General features: G+C 39.8%; 2 protein-coding genes across 2 annotated transcripts in view; both read right to left on the bottom strand.

Moving 5' to 3' along the window:
- The window catches only part of LOC127653420 (bMERB domain-containing protein 1-like), a 24,867-nt gene extending 19,346 nt beyond the window's left edge, over positions 1-5,521 (bottom strand). Inside the window, exon 1 of the mRNA XM_052140105.1 lies at positions 5,443-5,521. Within this exon, the coding sequence (XP_051996065.1) occupies positions 5,443-5,521 (79 nt within the window). The remainder of the gene's footprint in view (positions 1-5,442) is intronic.
- Positions 5,522-13,478: 7,957 nt separating this feature from the next.
- On the bottom strand, positions 13,479-21,130 carry LOC127653280 (major facilitator superfamily domain-containing protein 6-like). The gene is made up of 2 exons (XM_052139921.1): positions 21,006-21,130; positions 13,479-17,143 (listed from the first exon to the last, which is right to left on the bottom strand). The coding sequence occupies exon 2, from the start codon at positions 17,114-17,116 to the stop codon at positions 15,440-15,442; it is 1,677 nt and encodes a 558-aa protein (XP_051995881.1). The 5' UTR covers positions 17,117-17,143; positions 21,006-21,130; the 3' UTR covers positions 13,479-15,439.
- Between the last annotated feature and the right edge of the window lie 490 nt (positions 21,131-21,620).

Genomic DNA, 21,620 nt, shown 5'->3' with positions numbered 1-21,620 from the left:
GAAAGCTTCAGTCCCCATTCACTTTCATTGCATGAAAGAAAGACGCAATAAATGCGAAGGTGACTGCACTGTAACATTCTGCGTAGCACCATTTGTTTTCCACAGAAGAATGTAAGTCAGATGGGTTTTGAACGACATGAGGGTGAGTAAACAATGACAGAATTTTCATCGTTAGATGAACTATCCCTTAAACACAGGAAACCCACATTAAAAAAATAGCTCTTTGGCTGACATGAGTTTGAAACATGAGTTTTCTTAACTTAATATGACTATGTAATCTCAACTCAAACCGTTTGTGTAGAAAGAACCTAGCAGAATTGGGTAAGCCCAACATAATTAGCCACGTCAAGGTAACTTAAATAAATCTCTTTTATTTCTTTATGTACTAACTAGTGAAAGTGAATGTTAGCATGCTAAACAAATGCTGGTTGAAAGCACTACAGAGTGTATTTTAGTAACTACCCTATGGTGTACAGCACTTGCTCAAAGAAGCGATGATACTGACATCTTTCTAAAACTGTAAAGATATAAGGTACATCATTTATCACTCAATCGATAGAACTCAATGCCCTTTTTCCTACAATGTCTCTCTCTGCCCTAGGAAACGCTATTAGCTATGACTCACCTCACAGCGCTGAGCAGATATTGGCTTTTAATTGCCTGACAGTCAGCGTGGAAAGACGTAGAAACAAAACACATCCACATCACAAGGGGGGAAAAAAAGGGATGGAAAACAGGGGTAATAAATCAAGAGAAGGACTGCAAGATACTCTGATTTGATCTGGGCATGTGCTGAGAATGAAATGCTTGCGCCACTTATGCATGCAGTATTTCAGCACGAAACGTCCTTGTCACTGACTATGGTCTCTGGGTCATTGTATCTAACCCTCAGCCTTCTGATATCATTTAAAACCATGCGCCTCTCCCGCCAGCCCACCCACTGCTCATACAATATCAATGAACTGCGGCACACTCAGTCTGGCCTTGTTATCAAGCAAAACCCCAAAACATGTGAGGAAAACTGTGTTTTTTTGTCCTAATTTGTTTATGGCTAGTGAAAATGTCATTGCACATAGAGAAAAAACTACTTCAGTCAGACTTAAAGAATTGTTGCGGTTTAATGACTTCTAGCAGCTTTTTTGGGGGGTTCACACTCTTCAAGGTAGATCCTGTATGAGTTAATGAGAACTGTGGTCTTCAGGTGTCTCCACAGACTTTATTTTTAAGCTCAGGCTTTGACTCAAACCCGCTAGAACCACATAAAAATACAGTGTTCTTTCTTGTCCAATATCCAATCTGAATAATAAGATCCCATTTGTTTTATTCCACAGAGAAATTACAGGGGCAGTTTTGCCTTAAATCCTCATTACTTTCTGACATGGTTAAGACTGAAATAAGGATCCGTTAGCTGCTCTGTCTTTAGTAGCTTGTAAACTATCACAAATGTGTTCAACAATGTGATCTGTGCTTTGTTTTTTGAGGTTTGCAATATCAAAGCTTACATACGCTGTGTATAACTGTTGCTAAATGTATACATTACAGCAATGAGTTGAGACTCCCTGCACAAAACAGTTATTGTTGGCATTGTGACATATACTGTAGGTCTAGCCTTATATTGGTAAATGGTAATGGGTCTGCACTTATATAGCGCTTTTTTTAACCTTAAAGGTTACCAAACCACCGTTGTGGTGGTGGTGTAGTGGTCTAAACCACATAACTGGTAAACTGGTAATCAGAAGGTCACTGGTTCGATCCCCACAGCCACCACCATTGTGTCCTTGAGCAAGGCACTTAACTCCAGGTTGCTCCGGGGGGCATTGTCCTTTGGATAAAAGCGTCTGCCAAATGCATAAATGTAAAAATGTAATGGCAGAGCTGCCACGCAAGGCACTAGACTGCCATTGGGAGCAACTTGGGGTTCAGTGTCTTGCCCAAGGACACTTCGGCATGTGAAGTCGTGTGGGCTGGGAATCAAACCACTAACCCTGCGATTGGCAGCTAACCACTCTACCACCTGAGCCATGTAAATGTAAAGAAAAAGAGTGTACCCCAAAAAGAAAATTCTGTCATCATTGCAGAATGTTAGCCTCAGTCACCATTCACTTTCACTGTATGGAAAAAAGACGCAATGACAGTGAATGGTGACTGAGGCTAACATTCTGCCTAACATCTATATTTGCCTTCCACAGAACACAGAAAGCTTGGAACAACGTGAATGTGATGTCAGAATTTTCATTATTGGGTAACTATCCCTTTAAATACTTTGGTCTCTATGTAATTCTTCATCTCTATGTTGTTGCCTTATTTTCTTTTTAACTCATGTTGACAGCAAACTTTATTATTGCAATTACTGTTTCTCTGGAAGCGAGACAGAGATGAGACTCTACTCAACTTTGACAGCTTCACTTTTTTTCAGCGTCTATTAGGCTGAACCTGGGATTTCACACTCAAAATGCTAATGAGACATGTTACACAAGGTGTCAATTTGTACCAGAATTCATTATGCTAGTTAGGAGCTACAACTAGGGATACTAGTGAGACAATAATAATTGCATGCAGAAATGAATGAGCTCAAGGTCATTGTGGGCTATATCTATTCTGTTTATTCTTGCAAATACATGACAGATTATCATTAGGCATAGCATTATAAACCACACAGTCCAGACATGAACAACAACACGTCTATTGATTCTGGGTCGGGCAACACCTCTGACTGTGATGGCTCAATGTTAATCTTCCACTACTGACAATCACACAAAATCTCACTAACTATGGTTAATTAAACAGAACACCCCCTGTGCGAATGATTTATCATATTTACCTGGAAAAAATGTTTTGCTTTATATAACCAATCTGTAACCCTATAAATTGTGTATTGCGTCCTCTAAAGGAATAGTTCACCAAAAAGGTTGACATCATTCACTCACAATGATGTTGTTCCAAACCCATGTGACTTTCTTCTGTGGAACACAAAATAATGTGTTAAGACAGCTTCTGTCACCCGTCATTTTCCTTGTATGGAAAAGAGATGCAATGGAATTGAATGGAGACCGGTGTTGGGTAAGTTATTTAAAAATAGTAATCCACTATGAATACTAATTATTTCTCTAAATTGTTACCAGATTACTTTACTAATTACTTCATTGAAAAGTAATCACTTTACTTTTAAATAATTTACTAAAACACACTCTACAAATACAAAATAATGTCTATATTGCTGTCTTGTTCATTGTTACACACACGTCATACACACATCACCTCACATTTCTCCTTCACAATGACTCGTTACAGGGCCATAATTCATGTATTATACATGAATAATATACTAGAAATAAACCCTATAATGTACTTAAAGGTAGTACTTAACTGTAATCTGATTACAATCATTTTAAATGTAATGCATTAAACTACCTTTTTACTTAAGAAGAAATTACGTTACACTAACTAATTTCTTTGTAATTGGATTACACCCTACACTGAACACATTTACATGCACTTAAGAAAACGGTTTATTTGAGGGGTTTTTTTGTAGTTGGTGGGATTCTGAAACGTCATGTAAACAAGGATGCAGATTTCCTTATGCTCTTTAAGGGATTAATAGGAAGTGGTTTAACACACCCATGTTTCTCCTGGAAAACATGGCTTATGTGGTCATGTAAACGCATAAGTGCTGTTGTAACAGGTTTTTGAAGAGTGTGCATGTGCGTGAACAGACCGGATAACAAACGTCATACGATGGATCCCAACAACAAGTCAACAAAATGGAAAGAATTCAACATTTCTGGGAGTACAGTGGGAAAAGCATATACTTTATAAACTAAAATACACAATTACACACACCAATTTAAAATATCGATGGCCCCTTAGATTTGCGAATATGTGCTCATACATCGGGGGAATCCCAGAGTTTTCCATAAGAGGGGAAATCCCACTATTGCAGTGCATTCCCACTGCAGGTCGCAAAAGAAGTTAAGGAAACAAACATAACAACAACTCTGGAATATCTGGAAATAAAGCAAAGCAATAGGGAATAAAATAGTCAAGTCTTCTTCGGATACTATGTTTGTTATTTACAGAAGCGTTGCAGGGAAATTACGTTGCTGTGGTGAAAGCGGCTTACTGACCGAGTCGCACATATACGGGAGTAGAGTATACCGCTTAAACAGTGCATGTAAACGGGAACGCTACTTTCTCACAATACGCTGATTTCTCGCAATAAATGATGAAGTTGGGTGAACTATACATAGAACATATTTTAAGGAAAAGTGACACAAACTTAGGGATCTCAAGACGTGTTTCTAAGTATTACACTAAGTTTAATTTGACACAGCGACCTAAAACGGCATGTTTATAACGCTATGCAACCAAAGTGAGATGCTCCAAAAGCATCCATCTGACACAGGTGTACATTAACGTGTCCTTAGACAAGCCCTCATAATAAATCTTGGACTGACTGACATATTCAATTGCAAAATGGATTGGTGTGGTTCAATAATATGCAAATAAACAACACATTGGAGGCTCTGGCGTGCCTTATCAAGTCTCCCTCCGCCATCACTATAATGAGAGACAGGTGTTAGAGTAATCACATCCCAGCTGACGAGGCTTACCACTCTCCCACAGACACATGACCCACCATGGGATGCATCAATGGCATGTGCTGGACTAACATGTCCGATTCATGGAGGCCCCACCTTGCAACTTACAGGACTTAAAGGATCTGCTGCTAATGTCTTGAAGCCAGATACAACAGGACACCTTCAGAGGTCTTGTGGAGTCCATGCCTCAACAGGTCAGAGCTGTTTTGGCGGCATGATGGGGACCTACATGATATTAGGCAGGCGGTTTTAATGTTGTGTCTGATCAGTGTGTGTGTGTGTGTGTGTGTGTGTATATATATATCGGCACACCATGTAATAAATTAGATTTTTATTTCATTTCATTTAATTGATTAACAGCCATACAAATACGTATTTATTGTTAAATAAGATCCAATGGGAATCATTCAGGTCCCTCCAGGGCTGTCTGTTGGAAGATTTTTTTTCTTTCTTGTCAGCTCAGAGAAAACAATCTGACCTCACTTATTTTAGCCTATACTTTGGATGGCTGTATAGAGATGAAAGCCATTAAAAGAAACCTGCAGCTTTTTCTTAACCAGCAATACAGTGACTTTATATAGAATTTTATATTTTTCTTAATTTGCATAAATGTGGGCCAAATCATGCACATTCCTCGCATAAACAAGTGCAAGGCAGTATATTTAATGCAAACACTCATTTAAGTGTTTAAATCATTACCCCTTCACATCTTAAATTGCACATAGCTTGAAGTTATCTAGTCCAGTGTGTTAATTAATAAGAACAATATTAATCAAAATGTTTATTTTTTGGGTGGTCTCGATTCATTGTTAACTTGTATGTTTATTATAATATTCTTTCTTACCGTGTTTGGATGAGTCCCCACAGGGTTCCGTTTGCTCCAGAGATCCGTACTGTTTCGGAGTGCTTCGTCCCTTCTCCATGCTTCCGAGCTCCACAACAAGCTAGAAGTTCAAAGTGGATCAAAACGTTCCAGGTTTGCTCTATACGGAGAATCAAAATGCAGTTTGACTGATGCAATCGGTTATAAACTTTATTTCTACAGGCAGCGAGATGCGCGCGGATGCACCTGCTGCTGCTGCTGGTGGTCTGTGCGCGCGCACGTGAGAGTGAGAGTGCATGAACGATTCTAGTGATGCTGAAGACACGTTCTCAACTTATCTGGAAGAAAGCGCCCCCATCTGAGTAACGGGAAAATGAACATTCATCTTATTCACTTGCCATCTATCAAAATAAAACGTTGCTTTATGTGACTACACGTGTTTGTGTTGTTACTTTACCCGTTTAAGATCGGAAAGTATTCAACAATTGTTATTGTTTTAATAATTGTGGGCTGAAGCTGTTTTTGGTCATTTAACCCTTTTGTCAAAAGTTTATTAACACAATGTTTAATTTGTGGTGCTAGTTGAGAGCTACAATAATGATTGCAATTATTTGCTTACAAGAATTATGTTATTACAGGCTTTATCTGTGCTTTTAATTTTTTATTTTTTATACAAATACGCAGATTAGGCTGTGTGTGATACATTTGCATTTACAATGTGGCTATTTCATTTTTTTTTTTATTTTTTTTTTTTATTTTTTATATAATATATTCCTTTAAATAAGCATGGTTCTTCTAATCCCTATTTAAAGCTGCACTATGTAACTTTGTGCTCTCTGGCGGCATCTGTGGTTGAAACTTAAAATTGCAAGCAATTTGTGGAAGAACACATTACGTAAGTCGTGTTTTGACACAGTTCTTCTGGTGGATGAATCTCATTATTTGAGGTTACCTTGACATCGTCTGTGTGTGTGATCATGACTGGGAGATATTCAGAGCCGGAGACATAATGTGCTATTTTCATGCTGATATTACGTTATACAAGAAAACATTTAAAACTGAAATATTACTTGCTTTGATGAAGATGAACACTCATATTCACATATTTTGAATGAATGAATTTTACACTTAAAACACTTTTCTGACACTGCACTCAGAGAGCTTTTACATAGAGAACAGATGACTCAATCACTACCAGTATATTTTAATGTGACTATTCAAGTGTTTTATCTACTATTAATGTTTGTATTGTATTATACTTATACATTTAAGAGGTGAAACTTCATGATATGGCTGATATGAGTTCAAAAGAAGACTTTATTATTTGGATATTATATTGTACAGCCTCAGTTGCTAATGCAAGTGAACCGTAATACTATAATAGCATGTCTATGCAATGCATACAATAACACCGTAAACTAAAATCATAAAACAAGATTCAGTAATGATGGGGATAAAATATACTTGATTACACATGAAAATAATATGCTTAAATATGCAATATGATAGTTATAAGAAGTTTCACGAGTAATAATTATTAGTATGTCACAGTTCATACAAGCATGACAAGCAATATTAGCTTGAATAACCCTACTAGAAAACATATTCAAACATTATAGGAGGTAAACAACTTCGACAAATGGATGACAGATAAACATCCATCCAGATTGCTGTCCTGAACTGTGTGAGTGTAACTGACTGTTTCTCAATGTGCGTTCTTTTGAGTTCCTACGTTCTTGTGGACTCGTTCTATGTCATCATCCACTTACGGTTCAATTCCAATCCTTAAGAACGCAAGGACGTGTCCTTGAAATCAACGATGCGTCGTTTGGTGACTTGTGGGCAAGGGGTGTTTCTCAATTCTAAGAATGCAGAGAAAGGACTTGCATGAAGACCAGTCTTGCTATGCTACTGTGGCAGGGCGGAGGGCGGGGCCGGGTCGTGATCCTACATTAGGCTAATTATGCCACCGTGAGGGATAAAGGTCGACTGCAGAGGATCGTGCAGGAGAGAGAGATTGTTTATGGACATGTCCAACATTTGTGTGTTTATGTTGTCTTTTAAGTTTATCATTAAACTATTATTTATATTGAAAAGCCGGTTCTCGCCTCCTCCTTTCCATTGATACCATTACAGCTACCTTGGAAGAACAAATCAGGAAGGACATAGAACACATCTATTGCGAGCTTTGAGATGTGATCTTCCTGTTGCACAAATAACTGTCACAGCACCAGTGAGAGGACTACTGGCATTATCACGCCAGTGACGTCATTAATATCATCACACCAGTGAGGTTTTGAAGGACTGGTGACACGTTGAAAGAATAAAGTCTGTCCATGTTTATTACTGTTTTAAAATGATGCCCCCAAAAAAAAGCTTTTCAATTGAGGAAAAAAAACTCAACGATAAATGTCCTTCTTCTGCCAATGTAGTACAGAGTTCTTGCCCATAAGTCACCATACGATGCATCGTCGATTTCAATGACACATCCGGGTAATTTCCTGCGTTCTCGGTACTTGCGTTCTTGAGGATTGGAATCGAACTTCGGCAGTGGATTATGACGTGGAAAGAGCCCACGAGAATGCAAGAACACAAAAGAACACACAATGAGAAACAGCCAAGAACTCGGTACTACGGTGACAGACAAAGGACATTTATCATTTTGTTTTTTCCTCAAGAGCTGTAAAAAAAAGTCTGACGGCTCGTGAGAGTCGTTTTACTCCGTCAACATTTGTTGTTTATTTGGGGCATAATTTTAACACAGTAATAAACATAGAGAACATTACATACAGACTTTATTCTTTTATCGTGTCACCAATCCTGCAAAACCTCACTGGTGTGATGATATTAATTCTGCCACTGGTGTGAATGTCAGTAGTTCTCTCACGTCTCAAAGCTCGCAATAGATGCGTTCTACGTCCTCGTGCCGCGACTGCCCAGATTATGTGAATAAAAAAAATATACTTGATAGCTTCAGTCACAAATTCCACAATTCAGATCTATCCTGGTCGCATTGGCATTTGTTTAAATTAACATGCATGGTAAAACACAGGGACTCCAGTGCATGACTGGATATAAAACAGAAAAGTGCAACTAACTTTTGCAATCTGCAGGGACTCGTGAGCAGTGAAAAATGAAAGAAAGTCATAGCAGGTGTTCCTGATGTATAATATCTGTTGATTTGTTTGCCAAGAAAAAAAGGAAAAATCGAGGTTACATTGAGGCTTTTACAATGGAATCGTATGGAGGCCATTTTTTGGAGCATTTCAAGGCAGAAATGTGAAGATTATAATTTTATAAAAGTACTCAAATTTATTCTACTGTTAAAACTCATACATTATTTGAGCTGTAAAGTTGTTTAAATCATTGTTTTTACAGTAATTTTAGGGTTTGTTGACATTACATCATCATGGCAATGAAGTTGGAAAATTTGCTATAACTTTACAAAGAAAAGGTTAGTTTTTATCAGTTTTATAGTTTTAAAAGGTTACATTTTATCACACTAAAATCATGTTAACACACATATTGTTTACTTCTTGTGGCTATAATTTGAGTATTTTAATGTTTATGGATTGACCCTGTTCACTTCCATTGCAAGTGCCTCACTGGAACCCAGATATGTGCTATTTTTAGTAGGGGCAAGTCATAATACATTTTCGTGGTAATCAACATTGTCCCACAAATGCTGTCATTTGAGCTTAACTTGTATTGAACCAGGAATATTTATTTAAATAAACCCTTTCAAGTAATTTTAATCAAGTGTTTAAAATTTCGCCAAACAATTTAGGCAAATTAACTTCTGAAAAGCTGACTTTAGCTGGAAGGTGAGTGGTTTGCATCCCTGAATCAGAATGTTTTTTCTACATTTGGGTTAAGTTTCTGGTTGAGTTTGAGTTCCCCGTCTGTCGCTCATTTCGACGTTGTGTCAAAGAAGCAACACTAGGTGTCTCTCTTGAGCACCGCATATGCCTCTGATCTATGAAAAAAGGCCAATGGGAATTAGGCAGACAGTATTTGCATACCCCGGTATAAAATCGGGCAAATACGACGAGTTCATTCAGAAATTTTCTTCGGAGCCGATGGTCGTGTTGCAGTCAGCTGCGAGTTACACACCTGTTCCTGTTACCTCTGACGCTTTGCCTGCTGTTCGATCTATGCCGCACTTCAGCGGCTTTCTCCATTCTCTGCACGACAGTGCAGTTTGCCCCTGGGCGCTTCAACAGCGCAAAAACTAAAAGAGTTTTTATAAAATAGTTATTTTCTCTAAAAGAGCAATACGCAGCTGGTGTTGAACGTCCTTTTCAGGACGCGTCTTTGTAAAGATGCCCTTCCGCCCGTGCGTAGTTCCTGGATGCGGTAGAGTGCTCTTCAGATGGCCACAGGTGTTGTTTCAGGTGTCTAGTTTGCGATCACACTGAGGCAGCGTTTGTGGATGGTTCATGTTCTCACTGCGAGAACACGACCATGGCAACGTTGCGGTTGTGGCTCGCTTTCAACCGAAAGCCCCCCGCATCGCTCCTTCCCACGGGATTGAGGACGTTGCGGCTGGCGATGGAGGTGAACTGGGGACGGCAGCGGGTGCAGCTCTGCCGGGTACGCCCCCTCGGACCACCCTCCCCCCGGTACGCTCGTTGACTCCCATCCGTGCTCGAGGCAACAGCAGCTCGCCTTACAGCCAGCCTGCCTATCCTTTAGAGCTCGAGGTGGATGAGCTCGCCACTGCATTGGAGAGCGCGCCGTCTGACGCTGATGACTCCCCTGGGCTGCCGCCTTCGGCATACGAGACCGCTTCAGCACTGGCTTCAGACTTGAGTCCCGAGACGAGCATGGCGCCACGGCACACACCGTAACAACCACCCCCACCTGCTGTCAAACATTCAAACCCTGGACAGACCTCTGCTTTTTACGGGCAGGAGTGTCCCTGCAGCAGGTGTCCCGACGTGTCCTGGTCACGACCGACACCTCCAGATCGGGCTGGTGCGCCGTGTGCAATGGTTGTGCAGCCGCGGGTCATTGGAAAGGTGCCCCGCTGTGCTGGCACATCAATTGCCTAGAGTTGCTGACTGTTTTCTTTGCCCTGCGGAAGTTTCTCCCATTAGTTCAAGACAAACATGTCCTAATCAGGTCAGACAGCACCACCGTGGTAGCGCACATAAATCGCCAAGGCGGCGTACGCTCCCGTCACATGCCGCGACTTGCCCGTCGTCTCCTCCTTTAGAGCCAGCTGCGACTCAAGTCACATCCCCGGCGACCTCAATGTGATAGCGGACGTGCTGTCACTACAACGCTGGCCCGGCGGAGAGTGGAGGCTTCACCCCCAGTTGGTCCAGCTGATTTGGGAATGATTCAGCGAGGCCCAGGTAGACCTGTAAGCACGATCATCAGGTTCCTAAGAGGCGCCCGGAGGTTAAATCCTTCCCGGCCAAGCCTGTTCCCCTCCTGGGATCTCTCAGTGGTCCTTACAGTCCTTCAGAGACCCCCCTTCGAGCCTCTAGAATAAGTTGGACTCAGGGCCCTCTCTCTAAAGACTGCCCTGCTAATCGCGCTTGCCTCCATCAAGAGGGTCGGGGACCTGCAAGCGTTCTCTGTTAGCGACACTTGCCTGGAGTTCGGTCCGGCAGAGACGCACGTGATCCTAAGACCGTGACCGAGCTACATGCCCAAGGTTCCTACCACACCTTCAGAGACCAGGTAGTGAACCTGCAAGCGCTGCCCCGGGAGGAGGCAGACCCAGCCCCTTAGTTGCTGTGTCCGGAATGTGCTTTGCGTACCTACTTGGACTGCACGCAGAGCTTTAGACGTACTGAGCAGCTCTTTGTCTGCTTTGGGGACAGCGGAAAGGGAACGCTGTCTCCAAACAGAAGCTTTCCGAATCGGTAGTGGACACTATTTAATTGGCCTATCACACCCAGGTTATATCTGTAACCTAGACGTTTCTGTTTGAGTTGAGTTTCTGTTTGAGTTGAGTTTCGGTTTGAGTTTGAGTTGAGTTTCTGTTTGAGAGATTATTATGCTTGGAAGACATTCATCAATGAGCCTTAAACAGTCTGGTGGCAACCTCATATGATAGTTTATGTCAGAACACAATTCATAAAAACACTTTTTATTTATGTGGCCAGACTAGGATTAATGTTATCTTATTGCTCTCTTACAAAATCACTGTTAAAATGTCCTGTTTTCATTTAAATTTAGAGGAAATGACACATCAACACTGACATTTGAGTTGTTGCACATTGCTATATCGTTTAACAATGTCAATTCAACTATTTCTATTCATTGGTTTCTTAACATAATATGAAGAAATTATGAGGTATATAAATTATGTCAGAAATGTTTGCAGCTGGACAAACCAGTCCAAAATACATCACTTACTATGATCCTGTACTTATAGAACTAGTGAATGATTTTGATATAACAAAAATTTACAAAATAACAAGCCTCAAGATTTCAAATACAGAACTGAGCATTTAATAAACTTGATTTCAACATATAAAGCATAAAACATCTACTTATATGATGCATTTGTGATAACATCTAATGAAAAATCCCTTTTGTCTTTTTTGGAAGAAAAATTGTTAGTCAAAATATATTCACTTAAGATATAGCCATACAGTAAACTTTACTTAAAAACAAGTTTGGTGAGAATTTGTTCTTCTTCAAATACAGGTTTGGCAAACTTCATTTCATATAACAAAGCAAATAACTTGTTTCCAACCCCCTAAGTTTGGGTTCTGTATAAAAATATACCACTGGCGACAATAAAAAGATGATTATCTGCTGCTTCAATAAAAGACAGCCCTTACTACATATTATTGAAAACAAGAGTGTCTTCATAAACAACACATGCCCAACTTTTTTTTTTTCAATCTCTGGGTAAGAGGTAACTGAATCTTTTCAAAACATAGGAATGAGTGCTGAAGTAATGGAGACGTGGTTGAACACTCAAAGATGTAGGACTATAAGGAACACAATGCACTATTTGCTCATGTGATTAATTCAGTTTTCCTTTGGCTAGGAGGAAATGGTTACTGTAAGCAAACAAACCAAATGAGCTCCACTATACTCATAGTCCAGCCGTTTACAAGGGAGCTGCCCTGTAAAACAACACTTAACAAAAAGATGATGCACATTTTCAGATTTAAAGTACACTCATATCACTCAAGCATTATCTCATAATGATTCATATATGTTTTGCGTTCCCTCACAAGTATTTTCGGGTCCCTTGCAATAGATTTATTCTTCCCTGTTGAATATGAACCATGGTTTTACTACAGTAAACATAGTTGATGTTATACTACTGCATTTGTAGTAAAACCATAGTAACCAGATATTTACCATGATTTTACTACAATCATCATTTTTCAACCAAGATATTAATCGTAAACCTATTGTAATAAACATAAAACTACTATATTATTAATAATATATAATAATAAACAAGTTTTTTTACTGGTACAAGTACCATTGATTTTAAAACCATGGTTTCCACCAAAACAAACAAATAAACATGAAAAAATCCTGGTTTTACTTTAGTATGGAAAACTAAAGTTTTAGTACTTAGGAATGCAACATAATTGCGAGGGACCACAAACTTATTTCAGAAATAACTTCACTTCCTGTTATTCTAAAACTGTATAAACTGTGACTTTTTTCTTGCCAACCCCATTGTGGGCAGCTGTGGCTCCATTGGTAGAGCAGGTCGGCCACTAATCGCAGGGTTGGTGCCCACACGACTCCACATGCCGAAGTGTCCTTGGGCAAGACACTGAACCCCAAGTTGCTCCCAGTGGCACCTTGCATGGCAGTTCTGCCGCCATTGGTGTATGAATGTGTGTGTGAATGGGTGAATGAGACACAGTGTAAAGCACTTTGCATACCGTTAAGGTTAAAAAGGCGCTATATAAGTGCAGACCATGTGCAGACCATAAAAATATCCACAAATATACACTCACTGAGCACTTTATTAGGAACACATTTACACCTACTAATTTTTGAGATTATCTAATCAGCAACCATGTGTCAACAGTGCAAAGCATAAAATCATGCAGATACGGGTCAGGAGATTCAGTTAATGTTCACATCAACCATCAGAATGGGACAAAAAAATGTACCTCAGTGATTTGGACCGTGACATAGTTGTTGGTGCCAGACGGGCTGGTTTGAGTATTTCTGTAACTGCTTTTCATGCACAACAGTCTCTAGAATTTACTCAATATTAATACCAAAAACAAAAACCATCCAGTGAGCAACAGTTCTGTGGAAGCCAATGGAGAATGGTCAGACTGGTTTGAGCTGACAGAAAGGCAACAGTAACTCAGATAAGCACTCTGTACAATTGTAGTGAGCAGAATAGCATCTCAGAATGCACAACATGTTGAACCTTGAGGTGGATGATCTACAACAGCAGAAGACCACGTCTGGCACTTTAATAGGACCATAGTGTTCCTAATAAAGTGCTCAGTGAGTGTATATTTTTGGTGAACTATCCCAATCAGAACCTTCAATAGATAGATAAAAGGGCCCTGAGTCAGTTCATTCAGTTTTGGAACAATGTGGTGGTCTGCCATTTGTGCCCTCTTGAACTGTGTTTCAGGGTAGTCATTTCTCTACTGTGTTTCATGTGTTTTGCAGAGAATCTTTGAGATTGAAGGCCGCCCTGTTCCCCATGAGATTATCTTTGTTGATGAGGCTGGATTTAACTTGACCAAAAGGAGAAGGGAGCATAACATGATTGGCCTTCGGCTATTGTGAATGTCACTGGCCAGTGAGGAGGGAACGTCACTATGTGCATGGCCATTAGCCAACGAGGGGTACTCCACCGCCATGCCATTCTTGGACCCTATAACACTATGCTCCTCCTTGAGTTCCTTGATGGTCTAAGAGAGTATGTGTTCCAGCTTAACCAGAGGGAACCAGCACAATCAGAGCAGCCTCGCTACATTGTTGTTTGGGATAACGTCAGCTTCCATCGCACTGCTCTGGTTCGTGACTGGTTTACCAATAACCCAAGGTTTTTCAATATCTTTCTGCCTGCATACACTCCCTTCTTTTTTCAGCATGACGGTGGAAAGTGTATGACCGAGAAGCTCACATCCGTGTTCACCTCCTCCAGGCCATGGAAGAAGCCTGCCTTAGATGTTTCAGTTGAAGCATGCCAGGGGTGGATCAGGCATGCAAGAGGATTTTACCCCCGCTGCTGATGCTGACGAGATTCTATGCCCTGTCCCAGACCAAAGACAGGATGCAGGGACAGAATAATATTTGTTGTTTGGTGTATTGTACTGTACAGTACATTTAGGGATAAAAAATGTGCACATGTGCATACATCTGTTGTGTCTTTCGTTTTGTTCATCATGTGAAAAGGTTTTTGAGGGGGAGAATCACAAGCAACATAACTTATTACTAACTTATTATTTTGTAGTATTGTTTTGAATTTATCTCACCAGTGTGTAAGACTATGTTGTTGTATGTTTTTGAGGGCTTGTGTGTCATGTCTGGGGGCAAGGTTTGAATTTTCAGCCAGATTGAATGGTTTGAGTGGAGAGCTTCACTTTGACCTGACAATAGGCAGTTTGTGGAAATTGGGTGAGAAGTTATGGATTTTTGTTTAGAGTCTCGAGAAAAGGAGGCATAATTTCAAGAAATGCGTTTAAGCAATCGAGCAAAACTGTAATAATCACAGGTAAAGAATTATCCGGCTTGAGAGATCCCAGGATCATGAAACAACCTTGCTTTTAAAGAGTCATTTATTAAAGTTAGTTCTGATAACACAGCTGTGCTTGTTTCATAGAGTAATCCAATCAGTTCTACTGTAAGCACACTGACTGTAATGCAATTGTGACAAGTTTCACTGATATAATAAATGAGAACATAACATGCCCTCTGTAGCACTCTCAAAAAAAGTCTTAACACTGTGGTGCCTTATGAGTTATTTTCCTTTTATTACTTTTAATTCACCCTATGAAGTATTCAGCAAATTCCTAAGGGGAGTATTCAAGACACCAATTCCTTCAATTGATTAAGACTTGGCTATTGTCCAGTTGTTTTTCTGGTTGTCATCTTCCATAGCTGTCTCCAGCCAGTCTTTCTCCTGGTCTGATTCGGACTCGCTTATTTCACCGGTGTCGGCGGTCAGCAGGCGTGAATAGTTTATCCTGCGCTGCCTTGGAATCTTCCATTTGAGTGCAGCTAGAGTGATACTCCACACAGCAAGAATAACTGATATGCCTTGGAATAGAATCTTGATGCCAAACTTCTGCATCACAAATCCTGCCATCAGACTGCCCAACCCAGATCCCAGCTCCAAAGGTAGGCCCTCAAATAGCCTTATCAGAGTCTCTTCGGTCCCAGGAGTGGCAATATCCTCACATTGTGCTGCAACTGACCACCAGAGAGCGCCAGTGCTGAAGCCAGCGAGAATTTGAGCGGGTATTATGCTCCATGGGTCCCATAGAAAAGAATAATAAAGGCACTGAATGGACAGAGCGATGACAGCAAGCACCAGTAACCACCCATGGTACTTCAGAAACCCGGCAAGATGCCCAGCATATAGGGGAAAGCCAGCTTGGCTTAAATGCGCCAAGGCTAAGGAAATACCCATGTGGATTTCCGTGGCATTGTGATCTTGCATATGCCACAGTAGGAAGTCAGACACAGCTGAGCTTGCAATGCCAGTCAGGACGACAGTGATTGCACAAAGTAGTGCTTGCGAGTTCCTATGCACCAGTTGTAGTGCTTTAAAGCCACCGCTAGTGGGGCGATCACGCTTGCGGATGTACAGTGGGAGTAGGGCAGCTGTAGGTACAGTTAGGATCATGAACGCAGTGTATGAGTAGAACTCTGCCACAGTCCCGGTACGACAATACAGGCTGGTAACAAGAATACCAACCACACCATTGCCAACAGCAGTCCCAAGTGGTTTCCAAACTGTAACACCTTTATGACGGTCTGTAGCATCTACAAAATCCAAGTATTCATATAGCCCATCATCTGCTGTCCACTCTAATGGGGCGGCCATGAATTCCCACAACCCAATCACAATGAGAACTAGAAAGAACATCTGATGCTGTGCATCCATTGCTTTGAGGCTCCCAAGAAACTCAGTGTGTAGAGATTCTTCTTGTTGCTCTTTGAGTTCCCTCAAATATCTAATCGCTCTTCTTGACCAATTGGAGCTGGAGTTTACAAGTGTGGGTGTATATGTGGAGTTCAAGTCATCAGGTTGTTCCATGATGACAGTTGTATGGTTTACAGAATAGACGGTAACATTGGACTGTGATGGTATGATCATACTCTCTAGGGTGGTGAAGTCACTTCCATCTGTAAAGTCAGCACTGGGCTGACTAGCATTGCACCGCCCACTTTCAGCTTTGGTTCCTGCAGAGGGGAAGAGCAAAAGAATCAAAACCACCAAAGCAGAGCTAAGCAAAGAGCCCACAATGACCGTCCGCCGTTTGTCGTATTGCCTGGCGAGGATGCTGGAGACCGGTCGCCACACCAAGGTGAGGAGATGTTTAGAGGCCATGATAATTCCAGTCATGGTGGCAGTGAGTCCCAGATGCCGGAAGTAGAGGGTGAGGAAGGGAACGAGGCAACCAGAGCCGCAGGATTGGAGGAAGTGAAAGACACTTGTCAGACGCATGGCTCCCTTAACATTCCACTGCTTGCTCTTCTGCATTGCTGCCTTTTTCCCCATGTTTGTCAGTTAGCACGGTGTGTAGTTCTAAAGAAAGATTAGAAATGAGAAAAACATGAGGCTAATTTTACATGTCAGTTCATTTGAAAGCTTAAAAGAATAGTACAGACAAAAATGAAAACGCTCATCATTTACTCATGCCAAGATGTATATGACTTTATTTCTTCTGCTGAACTCAAATGAAATTTTTAGAAGAATATCTCAGCTCTGTTGGTCCATAAAATGCAATTGAATGGTGGCCAGAACTTTGAAAGCACATAAAGGCAGCATAAATGCAGGGATGGTTTAAGACGTCAGGATGTCCTGGAAACAGATGCCTTAACGGGCCCACTCGTAATGAAAAAAGTGGCACATCACAACGTGACAAATACATCTCCTATTTATATCAACAGTGCTGTCGTGCACATGCAGTGTAGAAATGGCTAATTATAATGTAATCGGAGCGATCTTTATCATGTCGCAGAGTGTTCTTCAAATGTAATGTAGATGAATGGATGTCAAAGTTCCACCAGTACCAGCACATTTTCCACAGCATTGTTTACATGTGCATAGCCCTTTAAACAGCATTTAATGACAAGAATGCACGACATCACACCGTATTTTATCGATAAGACAACAAACCAGCTTATGTACCGTTACATTTATTATCAGCATCCACTATAGATTTAAAGCCTCTCCAGATCGTGCTATCATAAGACAATAAATTCTAGCAACATATCAACAAGCTCACTTTTTATAACAACGGCATAAAGCAAGTTTTTATTTTTTTATAGATCAAGTTGTGGTTTTTCAGTTAATTGTTTACATTGAAAAAACATGCAGTTTAACGCTAGTATAATGCAACTATTTCCCATCACCACAAGGTGCCCCTCACAACTATGTTTATCCGTTCCTCCATAAATGTAATCTATACAACTCCAGTGTTTAAATCCATATCTTCAGAAGCGATACAATAGGTCTAGGTAAGAAACGGATCAATATTTAAGGCTTTTTTTTTTTACTGTAAATCTCCACATTCAGTTTCTTCTTTTGTTTTTTGCCGATTCACATTTTTCGTGCATATCGCCACCAACTGGGTGGGGAAGAGAATTTATAATAAAAAAGGATTTAAATATTGATCTCCTTCTCACCCACACCTGTCATATCACTTCTGAAGACATGGATTTATGGTGCCTTCACATACTATCGGGATTATCGTAAATACGAGTTTCCCACTCAGAAGTTGCACATGAACTACCCATCAAATCGTAATTACAACTGGGAAACTCAAAGCTAATTTTGGGAGTTTCTAAGAGGAGGATTCGTAAACTTTCAACATGGCAGAGGAGAGTACGGTCTCTGTAGTGAATGGCAGGTTTTAATCATCTTTCTAAATACAGCTAATTGTTAACGCTTGCCGTTATCAGCAACCATTTGATAACTTTTGTAGATTTTCACACTGTGAAAATAGCTTGTATTTGAACAAAATTCCATTATAGTCAGCAAGCTAGTGGACCAATATCTATTATGGTGTCAAAATAAAACTTCCTTAAGAAATACATATGAATAAACCTGCCGTCGTCCACGTTTCCTGTTCTTTTCTACAACAAAACACTTTAATGCGACATACTCATAATAATAACTTCTGAAGTGGGAATTAGGATCATTCTGAAAGCACATGAAGAAAGCATTAAACACTGGAGTCGTCTGTTTTGGTCACCATTCACTTGCATTGACTGGACCTACAGAGCTGAGATATTCAGCAGACGAAAGTCAGTCATGCACTCTGGAATGGCATGAGGGCGAGGAAATCAGAATCAGAATGAGCTTTATTGCCAGGTGTTCTCACATACACAAGGACTTTGGTGATAGGAGAAACAAGTGCACACAGAACATTACAGTGACGCATAGAATATAAAACAGTAGTATAAATAGACATACAAGTAATAGTACATATAACAGAATGGCATATGTACATGTACAAGTGGTAATGTATGTGCAAGGTAGGGATATGTACAGTTATTGAATTAAATATTTGAATTTACATACGTATATGAGATAACATGCATATTTTCATTTTAAGTTGAACTATGTCTTTATGAAAACTGTACGATACATATACATATAAACATATATATATATATATATATATATATATATATACACACACACACACACACACACACACTGGTGGCCAAAAGTTTGGAATAATGTACAGATTTTGCTATTTCAGAAGGAAATTGGTACTTTAATTCACCAAACTGGCATTCAACGGATCACAAATTACAGTCAGGACATTACTGATGTAAAAAACAGCATCACTATTTGAAAATGTTTTTGATCATTTTTGATCAAATCTAGACAGATCCCATTTCCAGCAGCCATCACTCCAACACCTTATCCTTGAGTAATCATGCTAAAATGCTAATTTGGTACTAGAAAATCACTTGTCATTATATCAAACAGAGTTGAAAGATATTCGGTTTGTAAAATTAAGCTTAACATTGTCTTTATGTTTGTTTTTGAGTTGCCACAGTTTGCAATGGTGTCTTATGGTCAATATTAGGAAAAACAAACAACAAAAAAAACAACAAAAAAAACTGCTCTCCCTAGAAACTCATCAGACAATCATTGTTTTGAGGAATGCAGGCTATACAATGCTTGAAATTACCAAAAGATTTCATACAAAGGTGTAACTACAGTCTTCAAAGACAAATGCACAACTGGCTCTAACAAGGACAGAAAGAGATGTGGAAGACCAGATGAACAACTAAACAAGAGGATAAGTACATCAGAGTCTCTAGTTTGAGAAATAGACGCCTCACATGTCCTCCGCTGACAGCTTCATTGAATTCTACCTGCTCAACACCAGTTTCATGTACAACAGTAAAGAGAAGACTCAGGAAGACTTATGGGAAGAATTGCAAAGAAAAGCCAATTTTGAAACAGAAAAAGAAAAGGTTTGAGTGAGCAAAGAAATACAGACATTGGACAACAGATCATTGGAAAAGAGTGTTGTGGATCTTAATCCCATTGAGCTTTTGTGGGATCAGCTGGACTGTAAGGTCTGTGAGAAGTGCCCGACAAGACAGTCACATCTATGGCAAGTGCTACACGAAGTGTGGGGGTGAAAGGTCACCTGAGTATCTGGACAAACTGACCGCTAGAATGTCAAGTTTTTTCAAAGCTGTCATTGCTGCACGTGGATTATTTTTTGATGAGAACTCTTTGAAGTAATGTTCTGACTTTACATTGTGATCAGCTGAATGACACTTTGGTGAATAAAAGTACCAATTTCTCTCCATAAGAGCAAAATCTGTACATTATTCCAAACTTTTGGCCGCCAGTGTGTATGTGTGTGTATATATATATATATATATAAATTAATTAAAACATATTTTTTGTAGCTTTTTTATTTTAGATTTTCCATTTGTAATGTGTAGTATTATTTAACATTAACATTTTGGCTGCTTTCTACAGAGCGTGACCACATATTTAAGCAACGTCATCGAATTTTAAACACCATATGAAACAAATTTGTTTTCTGTTGTACATAAAATGCATTTACGGTTCATATTTGCACATTGTGTCAGAAAATAAGGAATTCGAGCATGAAATAATATTTAAAAGCTACAGGGAGAAAAAGAGAGAACGCGCGTGCAGTGAATCGAAATATCATAATAAAATGCCAACTGTATGTTTAGATTTATAACAGTTTTAGCTGATATATTTCTTAAAAGTATCTGAAACGTCGCTCTAAAGCACTTACATTGACTTAAAGAAAACACAAATACAAACTTTTGGAGATCTGAATGTACACGACGCACTCTTAGTAACAGGTAAACCGGAATCTTGCACCTGTTCTAACACGTCACAATACCACACGATATGGCGTCCCTTCACTATTTACCTGCAATATCTTGCATTCAGAAACACATCATGGTCTGCTTGACAGGTTGTTGCTGATTAAGGCATTCCTTCACTTTCCGTGTCCATACCATGTATGCAGGGGTAGTGTCAAAAGTTTTCTTACTTTTACCAAACAGTAAAAGACGACCGAGATCTTCGAGAAGCAGTATATCAAGTCTGGCTGCTTTTCGAGTGAGCAGCGCCATCTGTCGGTGAGAGGCTGAAGTTACCGTTTAAAATCATTGACATTAGCTGCAACAAGAATCTAGAAAGCGTTTGGTCCACACAATGCAAATTAATGGATATCAAAACTTTGAAGCTCCAAAAAGCATAAAATACAGCATAAAAGTAATCCACATGACTCCAGTGGTTAAATCTATATATTCAGAAGCAATATGATAGGTGTGGGAGAGAAACATATACATATTTTAGTCCTTTTTTTAAATATAATTTCTCCTCCCTGCCCAGTATTTGGGGAAATGCACGATTAATTGAAATAGCCAAAAACAAAAGAAGAATGTGAAAGTGAAGATTTATGATATGGAAAAAAAAAAGGACTTAAATATTGATCTGTTTCTCACCCTCACCTATCATATCACTTCTGATGACAGATTAA

Source organism: Xyrauchen texanus, chromosome 12, assembly GCF_025860055.1.
Source record: "Xyrauchen texanus isolate HMW12.3.18 chromosome 12, RBS_HiC_50CHRs, whole genome shotgun sequence".
NCBI lineage: Eukaryota > Metazoa > Chordata > Actinopteri > Cypriniformes > Catostomidae > Xyrauchen > Xyrauchen texanus.
Note: the sequence above shows the minus strand (reverse complement) of the source record. Positions and strands in the feature narration are given on the sequence as shown.

What these genes read in the sequence shown, in the direction of transcription:
- LOC127653280 (XM_052139921.1), bottom strand. Translation starts at nt 17,116, where the DNA reads ATGGGGAAAAAGGCAGCAATGCAGAAGAGCAAGCAGTGGAATGTTAAG.